The sequence below is a fragment of the Saimiri boliviensis genome, chromosome 4 (genome assembly GCF_048565385.1).
Source record: "Saimiri boliviensis isolate mSaiBol1 chromosome 4, mSaiBol1.pri, whole genome shotgun sequence".
NCBI classification, from domain to species: domain Eukaryota; kingdom Metazoa; phylum Chordata; class Mammalia; order Primates; family Cebidae; genus Saimiri; species Saimiri boliviensis.
Window position 1 is genome coordinate 44,364,529 of NC_133452.1, and position 17,033 is coordinate 44,381,561.

Genomic DNA, 17,033 nt, shown 5'->3' on the forward strand with positions numbered 1-17,033 from the left:
TAATCAGATTTAATCAGATGTACAACTTTAATCAGATTTAATCAGATGTACAAACTTTTAGCGCTGCAAATGACCCTAGGAGGAATTTGGCTTCATGACAATTAAAAAACACAAAACACAGGAAAAGATTATAAAGAATTTGGCTTCAGTTGTCTCAAATTATTGAAACTAACTGAACCCCCTCTGTGAACTATTCAAACCACAATATTAACATAAAGCAGGTAGAAGAAGCATAGCTCTGACTGAAGTGGGAGAAGCTCCCAGAGGCTTCATCTCTAGGCAGCCTTAGGGCTCAGTGGGTGGGGGAAGCACTTTTCACAAGCAGCTAATCTGGTTCTAGCCTCTTATTTTAAAGATGATGAAGCTGATAACATTGAGGTGATTTTCCCAAGAGTGGAAAGTTAATCGTAGCCAGAGCCTGCATTTTCTGATTTTCAATTTAACACTCATTCCTGTCTTACTATTAACTTAAATTTTATTGGATTGCATCACTATGCCATGGAAACTTGAAGTTAGGAATATCCTTCTCACTGGTTATTATCTGGACAGTAATTGTGCTGACATTTTATTGTTTAACAAACATCTCAACTTAATATCTACCTTAAGAATCCTAATGATATCCTTTCTAGACTCTTAGCCTTCTTAATCTCCTATCCTTTCATTTAAACTTTCCCCCAGGCTGGCATTTAATTTTGCTGAAATCAAAAACCCAAGTGTACCTTTGCAAGATTGGTTGGCATGTTCAGACGCTGTGCTAAATGCTTTATGTAGGTTCTTTTGTTTATATTTCTCAAACACCATATGAAGTAGGTCTTATTTCTTGCAATATATGGATAAAAGAATTGAGGTTAAGTCACTTGTCTTGGGTCACACAGGAAAGCCTGGATTTAAGACAGGATGTCTGGTCAAAGGCCCAAACTACACAATTCTTCTGCAGAATTGTCAGTCTTTTCTTCTGAATAACATCAGCAATTTCCTTTCACATAAAACAGGGGAACCCCATAAGTAAATATAAATAAAATAACATCTTAAACCCATTCTATAGTCATACTATATAAAATATTTTATACACATTACCTCATAGCAGGCATACTTATGGAATGGCGAATGGAGTAGCTTCAAAGCAAAAGCAGATTAAAGGGGGAAAAAAAGAAAAAAGAAGAGAGCACAACATAAGTACACAAAAACCTCCCTATTCGTAGTTCTAAAACAGCAATTCCAAATATCTGAAATATTGCCGGCCCATGCAACCAAGATGATATTTGTTTTGTTGGGTATAATGGGGCATTGTCAGCTTTCAAGAGTATAAATGAGAAGTAGATGGTGGAGCCACGGTTGCATATTATTTTACTTTCTACAGCCTCCTTTTGCTAGGAAATCTGCGAATGTCTGGTTTCTCCTAGGTGAGCCCAGTAGCCCATGGGCATCTTCTACAGGCCCAACCTGGGTCTCTACTCCCTTCTGTTCAGGAAGACAGTAAGGAGCAAAAGGCAGTATTCAGGAAATAGAGCCAGGCGGGTAGGAGCTAATCACTCCATGGTAGAGAAACTGGCCAGAGGAATGCAAGAAGCTTACATAAGACTTTCAAGGAATCACATGCCAGGGAAACACAATTCTCATAGGCCAATATGGGGGCGGGGACATCTGCATCCATTCGGGTTTGATTGTCAAGGACGTCTGGTACAAATACAAACATTCCTGAGAATTGTAAGAGATTTAGCTTTCTCATCCTATTAATCCTAGTAGCTGATTCATCTTTCCTCTGGTTGATTGCCTGTTACTTTCTGCTGAGTCTCACTCAGATACCAGACTGGGCAGGGGGAGGAGCACAATGGGTCCGTTTTCCTGGCCTAGTGCTGGCTACCACCTCACACTTTTCAACAGCATCCCTTCTTTCTTTTCTCTCAAGAAGCTAATAGTTCAGGACTAACTCTGTCACCCTTCCCTGACAAAATCCACTGAGGGCATTGGTATGGATAGCACTTTGCTAGAACACAGAAAGAAAAGGACAAAGGAATTCAGGGATACTTACAGTCTTACCCTAGACACTCCATTTAGAAACTATTAGGCAGATATTTCCTCAGAAATTATACTTTAAAAGCATCACTAAAAGAAACTCATCTGCATTACTAATTGGTGTATGTCTAAATACAGACTGCTTTCTTAGGAAAACATTTAAAAAATAAAAGTATATAATAAGATTGCAGCTAAAAGAAGGCTTAATTCAGGGGCTCGGGACTAACAATTGCAAACTTCTTAACATGCGCATTTCCAGTAACCTTTCTTCCTCCAACTTCAGACGATACAGAAAGTTGAAGGTGAAACATCAACACAAATTAACGGGTAAGAAATTCAGAGAAACATGACCATCTAGAGAAAATCAGTTTTTGTTTCTCAACTTTACTTTCTAGAAGATTTACAAAATATATAACTTTCTTTCTTTCTTTTTTTGTTTTTGTTGTTTTGACATGGAGTCTTGCTCTGTCACCCAGGCTAGAGTGCAGTGGTGCGATCTTGGCTCACTGCAACCTCAGCCTCCTGGGTTCAAGCAATTCTCCTGCCTCAGCCTCCTGAGTAGCTGAGATTACAGGCTCTGACCACTATGCCTTAGTAGAGACAGGGTTTCACCATCTTGGCCAGACTGGTCTTGAACTCCTGACCTCATGATCCGCCCGCCTTGGCCTCCCAAGGTGCTAGGATTACAGGCTTGAGTCACTGCTCCCAGCCAAAATCATACATAACTTTCAATCTCCACTTGTTTTTTTTATTCTTCTTTCAATTCTAAGGACCTCTGTCAACATGGGAAGAAATGGTGCCGAGAAAGAGATTCCTTAGCAAGTGTCATGGTATAAATGATTCAGAAATGAGATAGAGATGTACTTCAATAAGTTCAAATGCATTAGGTGCCCTGTAAACTATCCTCCTGGTCACGGACACTCTCCGGAACATAGAGTGTAGTTTTGTTGGTTCAGGAACAGTGTGAAAGAAACAGAAAGTCCTGGGAAGCAAGGGGGCAGCAAGGGAGTGGGCAGAGTCCCACATGCAGCCCCGTGGTGCTTACCCGATGGAGTGAGATCTGCAGCCAGGCAGCACAGGAGAGAAGAGCAGGAGCAGAGTTAGCAAACGGGGATGCAGAGAAACACCACACTGCTCTTGGGGGTCCCCTTTCAAGGGCCCCAGAGCAGAGACAGGGTAGCTTTTTTACCACTTTTCATTACACTGACTTTTTAATGTCTCTGTCAAATCATTTTACCAACTTAGGTTTTTCTTCTAACTGTTATTCCTAGGAGTATATAACAATAATTGGCCTCTAATAAAACGTCATGCCCTCTCCAAACATTCTGTCCCCACTGGATCACAGTTTGAACAAATTAACTGTGAAGTTCCCAGAAGATGCCAATGCTGTTAGAAAAATGATTCCAACTACTTGTATTTCTTCGGAGTACTTTCCTAGGTGCGACCTCATTTTAACTTCACAGGAAACATTTTGGTTAAAGGGGTATTAACAATTTATTTTATGGATGGAGAAAGAGAGTGGGTAATTCCATGACAATCAGGTTAAAATGAGAATCTTACTTAGCTCAGAAAAACGTAACTTATTTTTACAAACCATACAAATTAAATCCTAACATAATGCCTTTTTCCAGCTATTAAAAGGCCCAAAATCTGTAAATATTAATTTGGAGTTATTTTAAAGAAGAACTGAGAGGTACTGTTTTTTCTTCCAAGATATCTAAATTTTGCTGGTAATGTTTTTGAATAAATCCAGAAATTTATTACCAGAATGCACAAAAAATTTCTAGCATAAGTGATAAAAATGTAGAGTAGCATGATACTTTTAACCAAAAAAGAAGTCTAAAATAAAAGGTCTATGATGAAATTTTAACATATTCCTCATATTTACAAATTGGCACATTCATTTTTGAACAGAAAATCAAAGTTATGAATTTTTCTCATTTAAGGGCTTTTATTAAATTGAGCTCAAACACTTTTAAAATGACTTTTATGTATATTACTTGTTTTAGCATAATTTTAAACTAAAAATCTTTGTAAAAATTGGTGCTTTTACAGTTATTCTCATTTATATACAAATGTTAGATATAGTTTGAGAGAAATATATACATAAAATATTATATAAAAATAGCTCTGAAATTTTCAAACTCTTCAAAATATTTCAGGATTTTATTTGAGTCTCTAGTAACATAGACTGTATTTTCCAATATTTTAGCCGCAGTTTATAATGAAAATGTTGTATCCTTTACATGGAGTAATAATTAGTGGAAAGTTTAGAAGTCCTGGCAAATAGGCCATCCACTAGACTAAACAAAGCCACATTGAAACAGGAGGAAAGGCGGTAAATACAACCTTGACATTGTACCCAATTAATGTTTAAACCTGAATGTCAACATATTACATATATGAATCACAGTCTTCATTCTTCACTATTGAGAAAAAACAATGAACAGGGGCTATACAAAATACAGTGGGCTCCTGTTAATGTACTCTCTCTACTTTCTATCATGTGGGGCTATCTTGTACCTAAGCTGGTCACTTAAAGAGAAAAAACTGCTATTTTTTTAGTGTATAATACATGCCAAGCTTTCTTCTGCTACTTTATAATAGTACAATGATACTGCTGCTCTTATCTCCATTTTATTAGTGAGAACCCCAGGTACAAGTGAGCTAACTTATGTCTGCCTTCCTCATAAATTGACCCTCTGAAGCCAAATAATCTGGAAGCTTTTTATAAAGGCAGATTCCTAGACCCCAACCCAGAGGTTGTTACTGAGGCACAACCTCTGAAAGGTGCAACCTAAGAATAAGTATTTTAAATAAGCTTCAGAGGTGTTTGTAAAATCACCTAAAGATGCAGAAGCACTATTCTAGTTAGCAGTATCACGCAGGGTTCCCAAGGTTCAAGTGAGCTCAGTATGTAGAGAACCAATTTTACAAACACGGCAAAATATGTTTTCTTGGGTATAACAGGTTATAGCATTTCCTGTTTTACAGGATTATTAGTTTTGATAAATGTTATAATGCCATTAAAATTTTATTTGTAATAAAATTAGGGGTAATTAATAATCCAGAGGTTTACATGTTTATCACACCTGCCTCTGAAGAAGTTCAATTGCTTTTTATTATTGTGATATTAGTAAAAATGAAGATAAAACAATGTATTCAGGTTCATGCATGTGTCCTGTGAATGCCTAGTTGTTAAAATAGTGAATGTTGTACAGTCTAGCAATTTTTGAAGTAAAAAATTTAATAATATAATACATAAAGATATATCTATAAATGCAAAGATAGAAATATATAAATATTTGTCTCTCAGTGTCAAAGCTTTTTCTTTTCTTTTCTTTTCTTTTTTTCTTTCTTTCTTTTTTTTTTTTTTTTGGAGACAGAATCTCACTCTGTCGCCCAGGCTGGAGTGCAGTGGTATGATCTGGACTCACTGCAACCCCTACTTCCCGGGTTCAGTCAACTCTCCTGCTGCAGCCTCCCAAGCGGCTGGGACTACGGGCACATACCACCATGCCTGGCTAATTCTTGTATATTTTTTTTAATGGAGACAGGGTTTCACCATGTTAGCCAGGGTGGCCTTGAACTCCTGACCTCAAGTGATCTGCCTGCCTCAGCCTCCTAAAGTGCTGGGCTTACAGGCATAAGGCACTGTGCCCAGCCCAAAGCTTTTTCTTTTTAATAAAAAAGTAATAGTTTAAGAATCCAGTAAAGTAAATACACACAGATTTTTTTCTAAAGAAGAAATTTAAAATGTACTCAAAAAGTTTTTAAAGAATAGAGAGAAAAATGAAACTGATTCTAAAGAAAAATCCTCCAAGGCATATCAGCCAAATGCAAAATAAAGTATGACTGGTATTTACATAAGCAAAAACTAAAAGAGCAGTAACTCTATATGTGATAAATTCCTTGCCTCCAGTGAGAACTTTTGGTTACCAAGTCAAAATTAACCTTGATGGTCATCCTTATTTTATATAACAGTGAAATATTGAAAATAACCAAAATGTGCAAGGGTACTTATCTAAAAGTGCTGCTATAGCTATACACTCATAGGAGATAATAAATTCATTAAAAAGGAAGGTGCAATAAATATTTATTAACATACTTACAAAATATTTTTTAAATGAAGAAAGAAAACTACAGAAGTATATATTTATGGTGCCTTTATGGAATAAAAAGATAAATACATATATACTTAATACAGAAGAATATACTAGATGGATGTATACAAATATATAACCTAGAATAGTTTATGGAAGAACATTCCACTGAATGCATTTTTAAATTTATCATTTATATTACAGCTAGTAAGAGTTTGCTGAGTTCTTTTGAAATCTGTCTCACTACCCTTTATCTTCTATTTTTACCATATCGGGTCCTAGTAGAAATAGCAACTCTGGGACCAGGTCACCTAAGCCTGACCTTCAGGCAAAAGTGTCCCAATGTAAAAATGTATCTTAGTCATCAATAATACCAGCCATATAACATTTTTATCCATTAAAATAAAGTACATATGTTGAGATGAGCAGCTAATGGCTAGTGCTCCCTTCAATTGGAAAGCCAAGGGCTCAGCACCCTTCCCATGGTATTTTCCCACAGTACCTCATGTCTCCGAACTTCTTGCTGATGGCCGTCCCAACGTTGCTGAAAGCTGCAGTTGCCTTCTGCCCTGCATGACTCAGGGTTTCATGTGTTTTCTTGTAGCTAGAAGTAAAACACAACACAGTTTTTATATCATGAACGCCCATAAAAATTAATATTCCTTCTCATTCCTTACTCTGAAAATGTCCTTTCATTTCACATGCCATGACCTCTCCAAACAACAGATTTAGGAAGAAGAACTACAAAAGCAACTGTTTCCATTCATTGTCTGGAGATGAGGGGTTGGCTGCTGTTCATCAGAAGGGAAGTCAGACCATTAAATCTGAATTCAGGAATATAAATACAGATCTGAATGTACAGATCTTCATGACAAATAATAGAGCTGCTCAGAGAGTAGAATGTTGTTCTTGAAGTGTATTAGTTCTAAAAAAGACACTTGTCAATGAAAGCTCTAGTCATCCAGGCTGACCCAGAAATTAGAAATGGCAGGTTTAGGTTTTGAAGGAAAATCTAAGCTTATACTGTGAATTTGGGTAAAATAACCCAGAAAAAGACAAAATAAAGCTAGTTCTTTAGCTTATTTTTCTAATACATATATAGCTGGAAATAATAAAAGCACATCATCTGAAGATAATATAGTGACTTTTTTTTTTTCAAAACAGTTTTAAGAATATAGTAGTGTGAATATTTGTTGATAAGCCTATGTCATACTAGACCTGACTACTTGAGGGCAAGGAAGCCATTCATCTTTGTGTCCCTAGTCACTGAGAAGGGGATAAAGGCGAAACTCAATAAATAGTAGATGAACGAGTAGATGATATCAAAAGAGACAACCTTCTGTGACTGAACTGGGAATAGTGGCACTAGGAAAAGAAAGAGTATGATAGATTACAGGGATAGAATAGATAGACTCAACAGGAGATGGTAAGTGACAAGAGCAAGACAGAAGATTGCCCTGAGGATGTGAGCATCGTGACAGGAAGGACAGTGGTGCTACCTAAAGGGCTGAGAAATTTCTGAGTTGGTTAATAAAGTGGGCAAGTCTGAGCTCAGATACACCTATCCCTGCCCCCACCTGACGGCATTTCTCTACCTTCCCTGGTAGCAGAACACAGATGACATAAACTCTTGAGAGCTTTATGGACCCACCCATCACCTGAGAAACCAGAATACCTCCCTTGGACAATTTAGGGCAAGCTTAAATCCCACTGTGACAATGTCAGCTGGTGCCCTCTTGAAAGCACCACCTCCTGGCTGGAGGTTGATCAACTCAGACCATTACTTCAACTCACGATAGAGTAACCCTGATTCCAGGAAGAAGAAAAGAACAGCTAATACTGCTGCCTGTAACCTCCTGGCCAACCAGAGGTCCTGAGTCTGTCCACATGACAACTTCACTGCTAGTATAACCAGCATTTGAGAAAGCCAGCACATTAAACCTACCTACAACCAAGGATTCTCACAGTCTACTTCACTCCTCTGCCACTTCCACCAGACCAAGTGCTGGTATCCATAGCTGGGAGACCTGAAGACTGGTCATATCACAGGAGTCTTTGCAGACATTGGCCAGCACCAGCCCAGAGCCTGGTAGTACTGCTGGGTGGTTAGGCCATGAAGAGAAATAACAGTCACTGCAGTTCAGTTCTCAGGAAGTCCAATTTCTAAGGGAAGGGGAGAGCATTACATCAAAGGATCATCCTGTGGGACAAAAGTGTGAATAGCAGGCCTTGAATTCCAGATCTTTCTACTGGTGGGAAGTTTCTCATAGCAGAGACACAATTGCAGTGCTGAGCACAGTAGGGTAAGTCTGTACCTCTATCCCAAATTGCAGGCAGCCTCTGTGATTGTGTAGGGCCTTGGAGAAAGGGTCCTTGTTCCCCCTGGTACTCCACTGCAGACACAGTTGGGCTTCCCCCAGAGGAATGGAGGCACCTAGAGACAGCCTTTTTGAAAAAATCTGAGGTAAGTGCAGCCCCACAGGAGGAACACACTCCTGATTCCAGCTTGCATGAGAGGCAAAGTCACAATTCCTCCCTATTTGGAGCATCAACATTTCCATAGATGAAAAGAGGTGCCTGTCTGATCTGAATAGCCAGGACACTGGGACAGGAAGGAGGCTGTGAGGTGAGTAGCTTTCCTGCTGACCTTTTAAGGTAGCTGAGGTAGCTCTGACTATTCACCCTGATAAAACCTCAGGACATCTAATTGAGAGCTCCTCCAACCACCTTCATCAAGGCTTGGACCTTAGCCCACCATCGGGTACTACATCTACCCATCTGCCTTAGCCACAACCAATGCCTGCCCTCCTCTCCTAATGGCCTGCAGACTAAATCATCAACTCAGTAAATAAAACAGTGGGAAAAAATTAAATAAGGGTACACCATGAGAGAACAAGGTAAGCTTCAGGAGATCCATGCCATTCCAACTCCTCAGGAGACAGTGAACTTGCTCACATACCAAGAATATAACTACTACAACCAGCATCATGGAAAGCCAGCACACACAAAAAAACTTTCTATAACTAAGGATCTCATACAATGAGTCTTCACCTCTATAAGCACCAAGCATTAAATTGGGCTAAAATAAACATTAAAGTCTAATCCTCAAGAGGGAAAAAATAAATTTAAGTTTAAAAAAAAGTCCAATTAAAAATAAATTCAAGAACAATTTTAAGAAATAGCCCATTTAAATGAGAAGAAATCAGAAAAGTAATTCTTGTAATATAACAAACTGGGGCACTATAACACCCACAAAAGTTCACACTAGCTCCTCAGCAATAGATCCAAACCAAGAAGAAATCTCCTAATTGCCATATAAAGAATTCAGAAGATTATTAGGCTACTCAAGGAGATATCAGAGAAAGGTGAGTTGATTGAAAACTAACTTAAAGAAACTTAAAAAAAAAAAAAGACATCACTAAAACATTTTCCAGAGAAATATATAGCATAAGGAAAAAACAATCATAACTTCTGGAAATGAAAGACATGCTTAGGGAAATAAAAAATACAAAAAATACAGTGGAAAGTTTTAACAATAGTCTAGAAAAAGTAAAAGAAAAAGCTTCAGAGCTCAAAGACAAGGCTTTCAAATTAACATAATCCAACAAAGACAAAGAAAAAAGAAAAATTAAATGAACAAAGTCTTTAAGAAATTTGGGATTATGTTAAATGGCCAAACCTAAGAATAATTGGTGTTCCTGAGGAAGAAGAAAAAATTTAGTTTGGAAAACTTTTTTGAGGAAATTATTGGAGAAAACTTCCCTGGGCTTGCTAGAGATCTAGACAACCAAATACAAGAAGCTCAAAGAACTCCTGTGAAATTCTTTACAAAAAGATCATCACCTAGGCACACAGTCATCAGGTTATCTAAAATCAAGACAAAGAAAAGAATCTTAAGAGCAGTGGGGCAAAAAAAAAAAAAAAAAAAATCAGGTAACCTATAAAGAAAAACGTATCAGACTAAAAGCTGGTTTCTCAGCAGAAACCTTACAAGCCAGAAAGGAGAGGGGTCCTATTTTTATCCTCCTTAAACAAAATAATTGGCAGACAATTAGCCAAGAATTTTGTATCCAGCAAAACTAAGCTTCATAAATGAAAGTGAGATAAAGTCTTTTGCAGACAAATAGGTGCTGAGAGAATTTGCCACTACCAAGTACCCTGACAAGAAATGCTCAAGGGAATTCTAAATGTTGAAACAAAACTTTGAAATACCCAAAACCAGAACTTCCTCAAAGCATAAATCTCATAGGACTTATAAAACAAGAATACAATGAAAAAAATAACCAGTATTTAGGCAACAACTAGCAAAATGAATAGAACAGTACCTCACATCTCAATAATAACTTGGAATGTAAATGGCCTCAATGATCCACTTAAAATATAAAGAATGGCAAAATGGATAAAAATCCACCAACCAAGTATCTGCTGTCTTTAAGAGACTCACCTAACACATAAGGAATCACATCAACTTAAGGTAAAGGGGTGGAAAAAGATATACCTAAAAGTGGGCAGGAGTAGCTGTTCTTACATCAGACAAAACAGCCTTTAAAGCAACAACAGTTAAAAAAAAAAAAAAAAGACAAAGAGTGACATTATGTAATTATAAAAGGATTAGTCCAATAAGAAAATATCACAATCCTAAATATATATGCATCTAATACTGGAGCTCCAAAATTCATAAAACAATTACTACCAGACCTAAGAAATGAGATAGATGGCAACAAAATAATAGTGGGAGACCTCAATACTCTGCTGACAGCACCAGACATGTTATCAAGACAGAAAACCAACAATGAAACAACAGACTTAAACTATGCCCTAGAACTAATGGACTTAACATATATTTACAGAACATTCTATCCAACAAGTCCAGTATACATTCTTTTCATCAGCATATGAAACATTCTTTAAGATTGACCATATTATAAGCCACAAAACAAGTCTCAATACATTTAAGAAAACTGAAATTATATCAAGTATCATCTCAGAGCACAGTGGAATAAAACTGGAAATTAACTCCAAAAGGAAGCCTCAAAACTAGACAAATATGTGGATATAAAATAATCTGCTCTTGAATAATCTTTGAGTCAACAATGAAATCAAGATGGAAATTGAAAAATTCTTTGAACTGAATGATAATAGTGACACAACTTATCAAAACCTCTGGGATACGACAAAAGCAATGCTAAGAAAAAAGTTCATAGCATTAAATGCCTACATCAAAAAGTCTGAAAGAGCACAGACAACCTAATGTCGCATCTCAAAGAACTAGAGAAACAGAAGCAAACCAAACCCAAACCCAACATAAGAAAACCAATAACAAAGATCAGAGAAGAATGAAATGAAATTGAAACAAAAAAAAAAGATATAAAAGTTAAATGAAACAAAAAGCTGGTTCTTCAAAAAGATAAACCAAATTAATAGACCATTAGCAAGATTAACCAAGAAAACAAGAGAGAGAATCCAAATAAGCTCAACTGGAAATGAAATGGGAGATATTACAACTGATATCATAGAAATGTAAACATTCAAGGATACTACAAATACCTTCATGCACACAAACTAGAAAATCTAGAGGAGATGGATAAATTCCTGGAAATATATTAATGCAACCCCCTAAATGAAATCAGGAAGAAATAGAAACGCCAAATAGGCCAATCATATGTGGCAAGATTGAAACAGTAATAAAAAAAATGCCAATTAAAAAAAGCCCAGGGCCAAATGCATTCACATCTTAATTCTATCAGACATTTAAAGAAGTATTGGTGCCAATCCTACTGAAACTATTCCAAAAGACAGAGAAAGAGGAAAATCCTCCCAGATCATTCTATGAAGCCAGTATCACGAAATGTAATGCCCAAACCAGGAAAGTAAATAACAAGAAAAGAAAACATATCCCTGATGAACATAGGTGCAAAAATCCTCAACAAAATACTAACTAACTAAATCCAAAAGCGTATCAAAAAGATAATCCACCATGATCAAGTGGATCATATGATCGTCTCAATAGACACAGAAAAATTATTTGACAAAATGCAGCATCACTTTATGATTAAAGCTCTCAGTAAAATCAGCATTGAAGGGACATACTTCAAGTAATAAAAGCCATCTATGACAAATCCACAGCCAGACTCATACTAAACAGGTAAAAGTTGAAAGCATTCCCTCAAGAACTGGAACAAGATAAGGATGCCCACTTCCACCACTTCTATTTAACATAGTACTGGAAGTCCTAGCCAGAGCAATCAGACAAGAGAGTGAAATAAAAGCCATCCAAATTGGAAAAGAGGAGGTCAAGCTGTTGCTGTTCACCTATGATATGACTGTATACCTAAAAAACCCTAAAGATTCATCCAAAAAGCTCCTAGATCTGACTAATGAATTCAGTAAAGTTTCAGGATACAAAATCAATGCACAAAAATCAGTAACACTGCTGTACACCAACAATGACCAAACTGAGAATCAAATAAAGAATTCAATCCCTTTTACAATAGCTGTAAAAAATAAAAACTAAAATACTTAGGAATATATGTAACCAAGTAGGTGAAAGATATCTACAAGGAAAACTAGAAAACACTGCTGAAAGAAACCATAGATGACACAAACAAATGGAAGCACAAATGAAAACCCATGCTCATGAATAGGTAGAGTAAGTATTGTGAAAATGACCATACTGCCAATAGCAATCTACAGATTCAATGCAATTCCCATCAAAATATCATTATCATTTTTCACAGAACTAGAAAAAAATTCTGAAATTCATATGGAACCCCCCAAAAAAGCCTACATGGCCAAAACAATACTAAGCCAAAAGAACAAATCTGGAGGCATTACATTACCAGACTTCAAACTATACTATAAGGCTGTAGTTACCAAAATAACATGGTACTGGTATAAAAATAGGCATGTAGAACAATGGAACAGAATAGAGAACACAGAAATAAATCCAATATTTACAGTAAACTGAACTTTGACAAAGCAAACAAAACATAAAATGGGGAAAGGACACCCTATTCAACAAATGGTGTTGGGATAATTGGAAAGCCACATGCAGAAGAATGAAATTGGATCCTCATCTCTCTTCTTATGCAAAAATCAATTAAAGATGAATTTAAGACTTAAATATAAGACCTGAAACTATAAAAATTCTAGAAGATAACATCAGAAAAACTCTTCTCAATTAAAAAAGAAAGAAGGAAAAACTCTTCTAAACATTGGCTTGGGTAAAGAGTTTATAACCAAGAATACAAAAACAAATACAACAAGAATAAATATATGAGACCTAATTAAACTAAAACATTTCTGTACAGCAAAAGAAATAATAAACAGAGTAAACAGACGAACCATAGAGTGGGAGAAAATCTTCACAAACTATGCATCCAACAAAGGACTAATATCCAGAATCTATAAGAAATGCAAACAAATCAGAAAAAAAAAAAAAAAGTGGGTAAAGGACATTGATATGGTTTCCCTGTGTCCCCACCCAAATCTCATCTTGAATTTTATCTCCCATAATTCCCATGTGTTGTGGGAGGCACCTGGTGGGACAGAATTGAATCATGGGGGTGGTTCCCCCATACTGTTTTTGTGGTGGTAAATAAGTCTTATGAATTCTGATGGTTTCATAAGGGGTTTCCTTTTCACTTGGCTTTCATTCTCTCTTTCCTGCCTCTCCTTCCTCCTCTTTCCATGTAAGATATACCTTTCACCTAATGCCATGATTGTGAGGCCTTCTCAGTCATGTGGAACTGTGACTCCATTAAACCTCTTTTTCTTCATAAATTACCCAGTCTTGGGTATGTCTTTCTCAGCAGCATGATAACAAACTAATACAGACATGAACAGACAGTTCTCAAAAGAAGATATACAGATAGCCAACAAATGTGAAAAAATGCTCAAGATCACTAAAAAATGTGAATTAAAACTACAATGAGGTACCACCTTACTCCTGCAAAAATGACCATAATTTGAAAATCAAAAAATAATAGACATCAGCATTGATGTGGTAAAAAGGGAATACTTTTACACCGTTGGTGGGAATGTAAACTACTACAACCACTATAGAAAACAGTGTGAAGATTCTTTAAGTACGAAAAGTGTAACTGCTATTCAATCCAGCAATCCCACTACTGGGTATCTACCCAAAGGGAAAGAAGTCATTATATGAAAAAGACACTTACACATGCATGTTTATAGCAGCACAATTTGCAATTGCAAAACTATGGAACCAGCTTAAATGCCTAACAATTGATGCGTGGATAAAGAAAATGTTAATGTATCTGTATCTGTCTATCTATATAGGTATATATGCGTGTTTATAGCAGCACAATTTGCAATTGGAAAACTATGGAACCAGCTTAAATGCCCATCAATTGATGCGTGGATAAAGAAAATCTTAATATATCTATACATGTCTATCTATATAGATATATATGCACATACCTACTGTGGAATATTACTCAGCCATGAAAAGGAATGAAATAATGGCATTTGCAGCAACCTGGATGGAGTTGGAGACGATTATTCTAAGTGAAGTAACTCAGGGCTGGAAAATCAAACATTGTATGTTCTCACTAGTGGGAACTACTAAGCTGTGAGGATGCAGGCATCAGAATGATATAATGGACTTTGGAGACTTATGGGGAAGGGTGTGAGTGGGGTGAGGGATCAAAGACTACCCCTTGGGTGCAGTGTACAGTGCTGGGGTGATGGATGCATCAGAATTTCAGAAATCACCACTGAAAAACTTATCGCTGGAACCAAAAGCCAACTTTTCCCCAAAAACTATTGAAATACAGTTTAAAAAGATAAAAAGTTACCTAAATTGTCATTAGTGATAAGACAGTTAAAACGGTACTAAATTGCGAAAGACTAGAAATAACATCAATCATCATTAAAAGATTTTAGTGAGGTGTGATCTTGAAATGGCATGTGCTACAAATTCTTCAGAAGTCTGCTACTAAAGCAGTGTCTTGAACACTTGGATTCACTAGACTCAGAAAGCAAGACTTAAAAGTGGCAGCACTAGCCTTAAAAACTAGAGGACTATTTTCAAATAAATAAAGAAAAATCTGGACTTCCTGCCACAGTTATATTTTTAGGATGCTGACAAAGGTTTTAGTAAGTATTAACTGGTAATGCAATCAGATCTGTGAAACGGGCATTAAAAATGGAGTTCAAGGCCAGGTGTGGTGGCTCACACCTGTAATTCCAGCACTTTGGGAGGCTGAGGAAGGTGGATCACCTGAGGTCAGGAGTTAGAGATCAGCCTGGCCAACATGGTGAAACCCCATCTCTACTAAAAAAATTTTAAAAAAACTAGCTGGTCTGGAAGGCACACACCTTTGATTCCAACAACTTGGGAGGCTGAGGGAGGAGAATCGCTTGAACCCAGGAGGCAGAGGCTGCAGTGAGCTGAAATTGCACCACGGTACACTAGCCTTGGCAATAGAGCAATACTCTGTCTCTAAATAACTAAATAATGGAGTTCATACATGTTGGAAGTGAGGAAAGTATAGTATTATATGCTGATGAAATATTCTTACACTATGGACTATGATTCAGAATTAGGCTCAATCCAGAGCTTTACTGACATCATAATTCTGAAAAACATCAAGAAAAACTGTTTTTTTTTTCCTGTGCTTAAAACCTTATCATGTGTTTTGGTAAGGAAACAGAACAATCTATTGAATGCCCTAATAGGGGACTAGCACCATCTTTGACCTATCTATTTCCTTCATTCTCCAGATCAAACTAGTCAGGAAACCGCAAATAGATGTGAAGTCTCTTCTCTGCTTACACTACTCTCCAGCTTAGTTCAACCCACCATCATCACTCACTGTGGCTCTTGCAATCACTTCCTAACTAAACTCCATACTTCGACCTTACCTCTCTACAGTCCTTTTTCAACACTGCACCAAGAGGGACTCATTAAAGCATAAAATTGGAGTGGGTCTCTGCTCAAAATCTTGCACTGGCTCCTCATATCACTCACAGTGAAAAGTCAGAGTCCACCTGGTGGGCCTTCTGATGGCCCTACACAGCCTGGTACCCTCTCATCTTTTCTTACTCCTTCACTCTGCTCCAGCCCCTGTGGCCTTCTCACTGTTCCTGGAACATACCATGCCCCCTCCTACCTTAGGGCCTCTGCTCTAGCTGTTCTGCTTTGTGATGCCATCAAATTTGGCAAGAAAAGGGTTGTGCTGTATTTTAAATGTCCCATTTTGAAGAATTCAAAAGACTGAAACCTGTACCCTTGGAAGACTGTAGAAGCAAACTTTTTCTATCCAATCAAGGCCAGAGGTCCCTGGGGCTTTGACCACTTGGTGCCTGCAGAATGGACTGAGCCCTAGGGAGAAGGGGATGGTAAGGGGAAAAAGGAAACCAGGGAAGGGTGGAGGAAAGGAAGAAAGTCTATTGCGCATCCGCCTGCCACTGACTCTGTGTGGCCTGAAAGGTGACTCAGGAGAAAAGTAAATAAATAATCTGCAATTTCTGTGGCCTTTGCATGAAGCTGGGACTGGCTACCAGTTAGAGAATTCATTCTTGTGTTGGTTCCACATTTCTTCAAGAATTCTTACAATGAGAACCAATATTTACTTTTCTTGTAAGCTGTTCCATATAGTTTAACTCTATATATTTGAGAATGTTTTGAATTAAGAGTTGGTTTTTTAAACACTTGTTTCTGTGTGTGTGACATTCTGAATTTAATGCATAATTTAAATATAGCTAGCTACAGAGAAGTATATATAAAAAATAGGTGGTAGCTATGTTGTGTTTTAAACACATTTCTATAGCAAAATGGGACATGAGTATATACAGTAATCTGATTTTAATGTGATAGTAATATTCACTAATAATAAATAACATTAATATTTTCTAATATTAATAATTAATTTTAATAAATAATGCCCA

At 37.0% G+C, this 17,033-nt stretch overlaps 1 protein-coding gene across 5 annotated transcripts in view; it reads right to left on the reverse strand.

Moving 5' to 3' along the window:
* The window catches only part of TPD52L1 (TPD52 like 1), a 108,520-nt gene that overhangs the window by 8,397 nt on the left and 83,090 nt on the right, over positions 1-17,033 (reverse strand). For 3 of the 5 annotated variants that reach the window (XM_003932381.3, XM_074397513.1, XM_074397515.1), the window contains exons 4-6: positions 6,622-6,723; positions 3,062-3,076; positions 1,078-1,116 (exon numbers count right to left, since the gene is read on the reverse strand). In XM_003932381.3, coding sequence (XP_003932430.1) covers positions 1,078-1,116; positions 3,062-3,076; positions 6,622-6,723 — 156 coding nt within the window. The remainder of the gene's footprint in view (positions 1-1,077; positions 1,117-3,061; positions 3,077-6,621; positions 6,724-17,033) is intronic. The other 2 variants (XM_074397514.1, XM_074397516.1) reach the window with 1 other exon arrangement.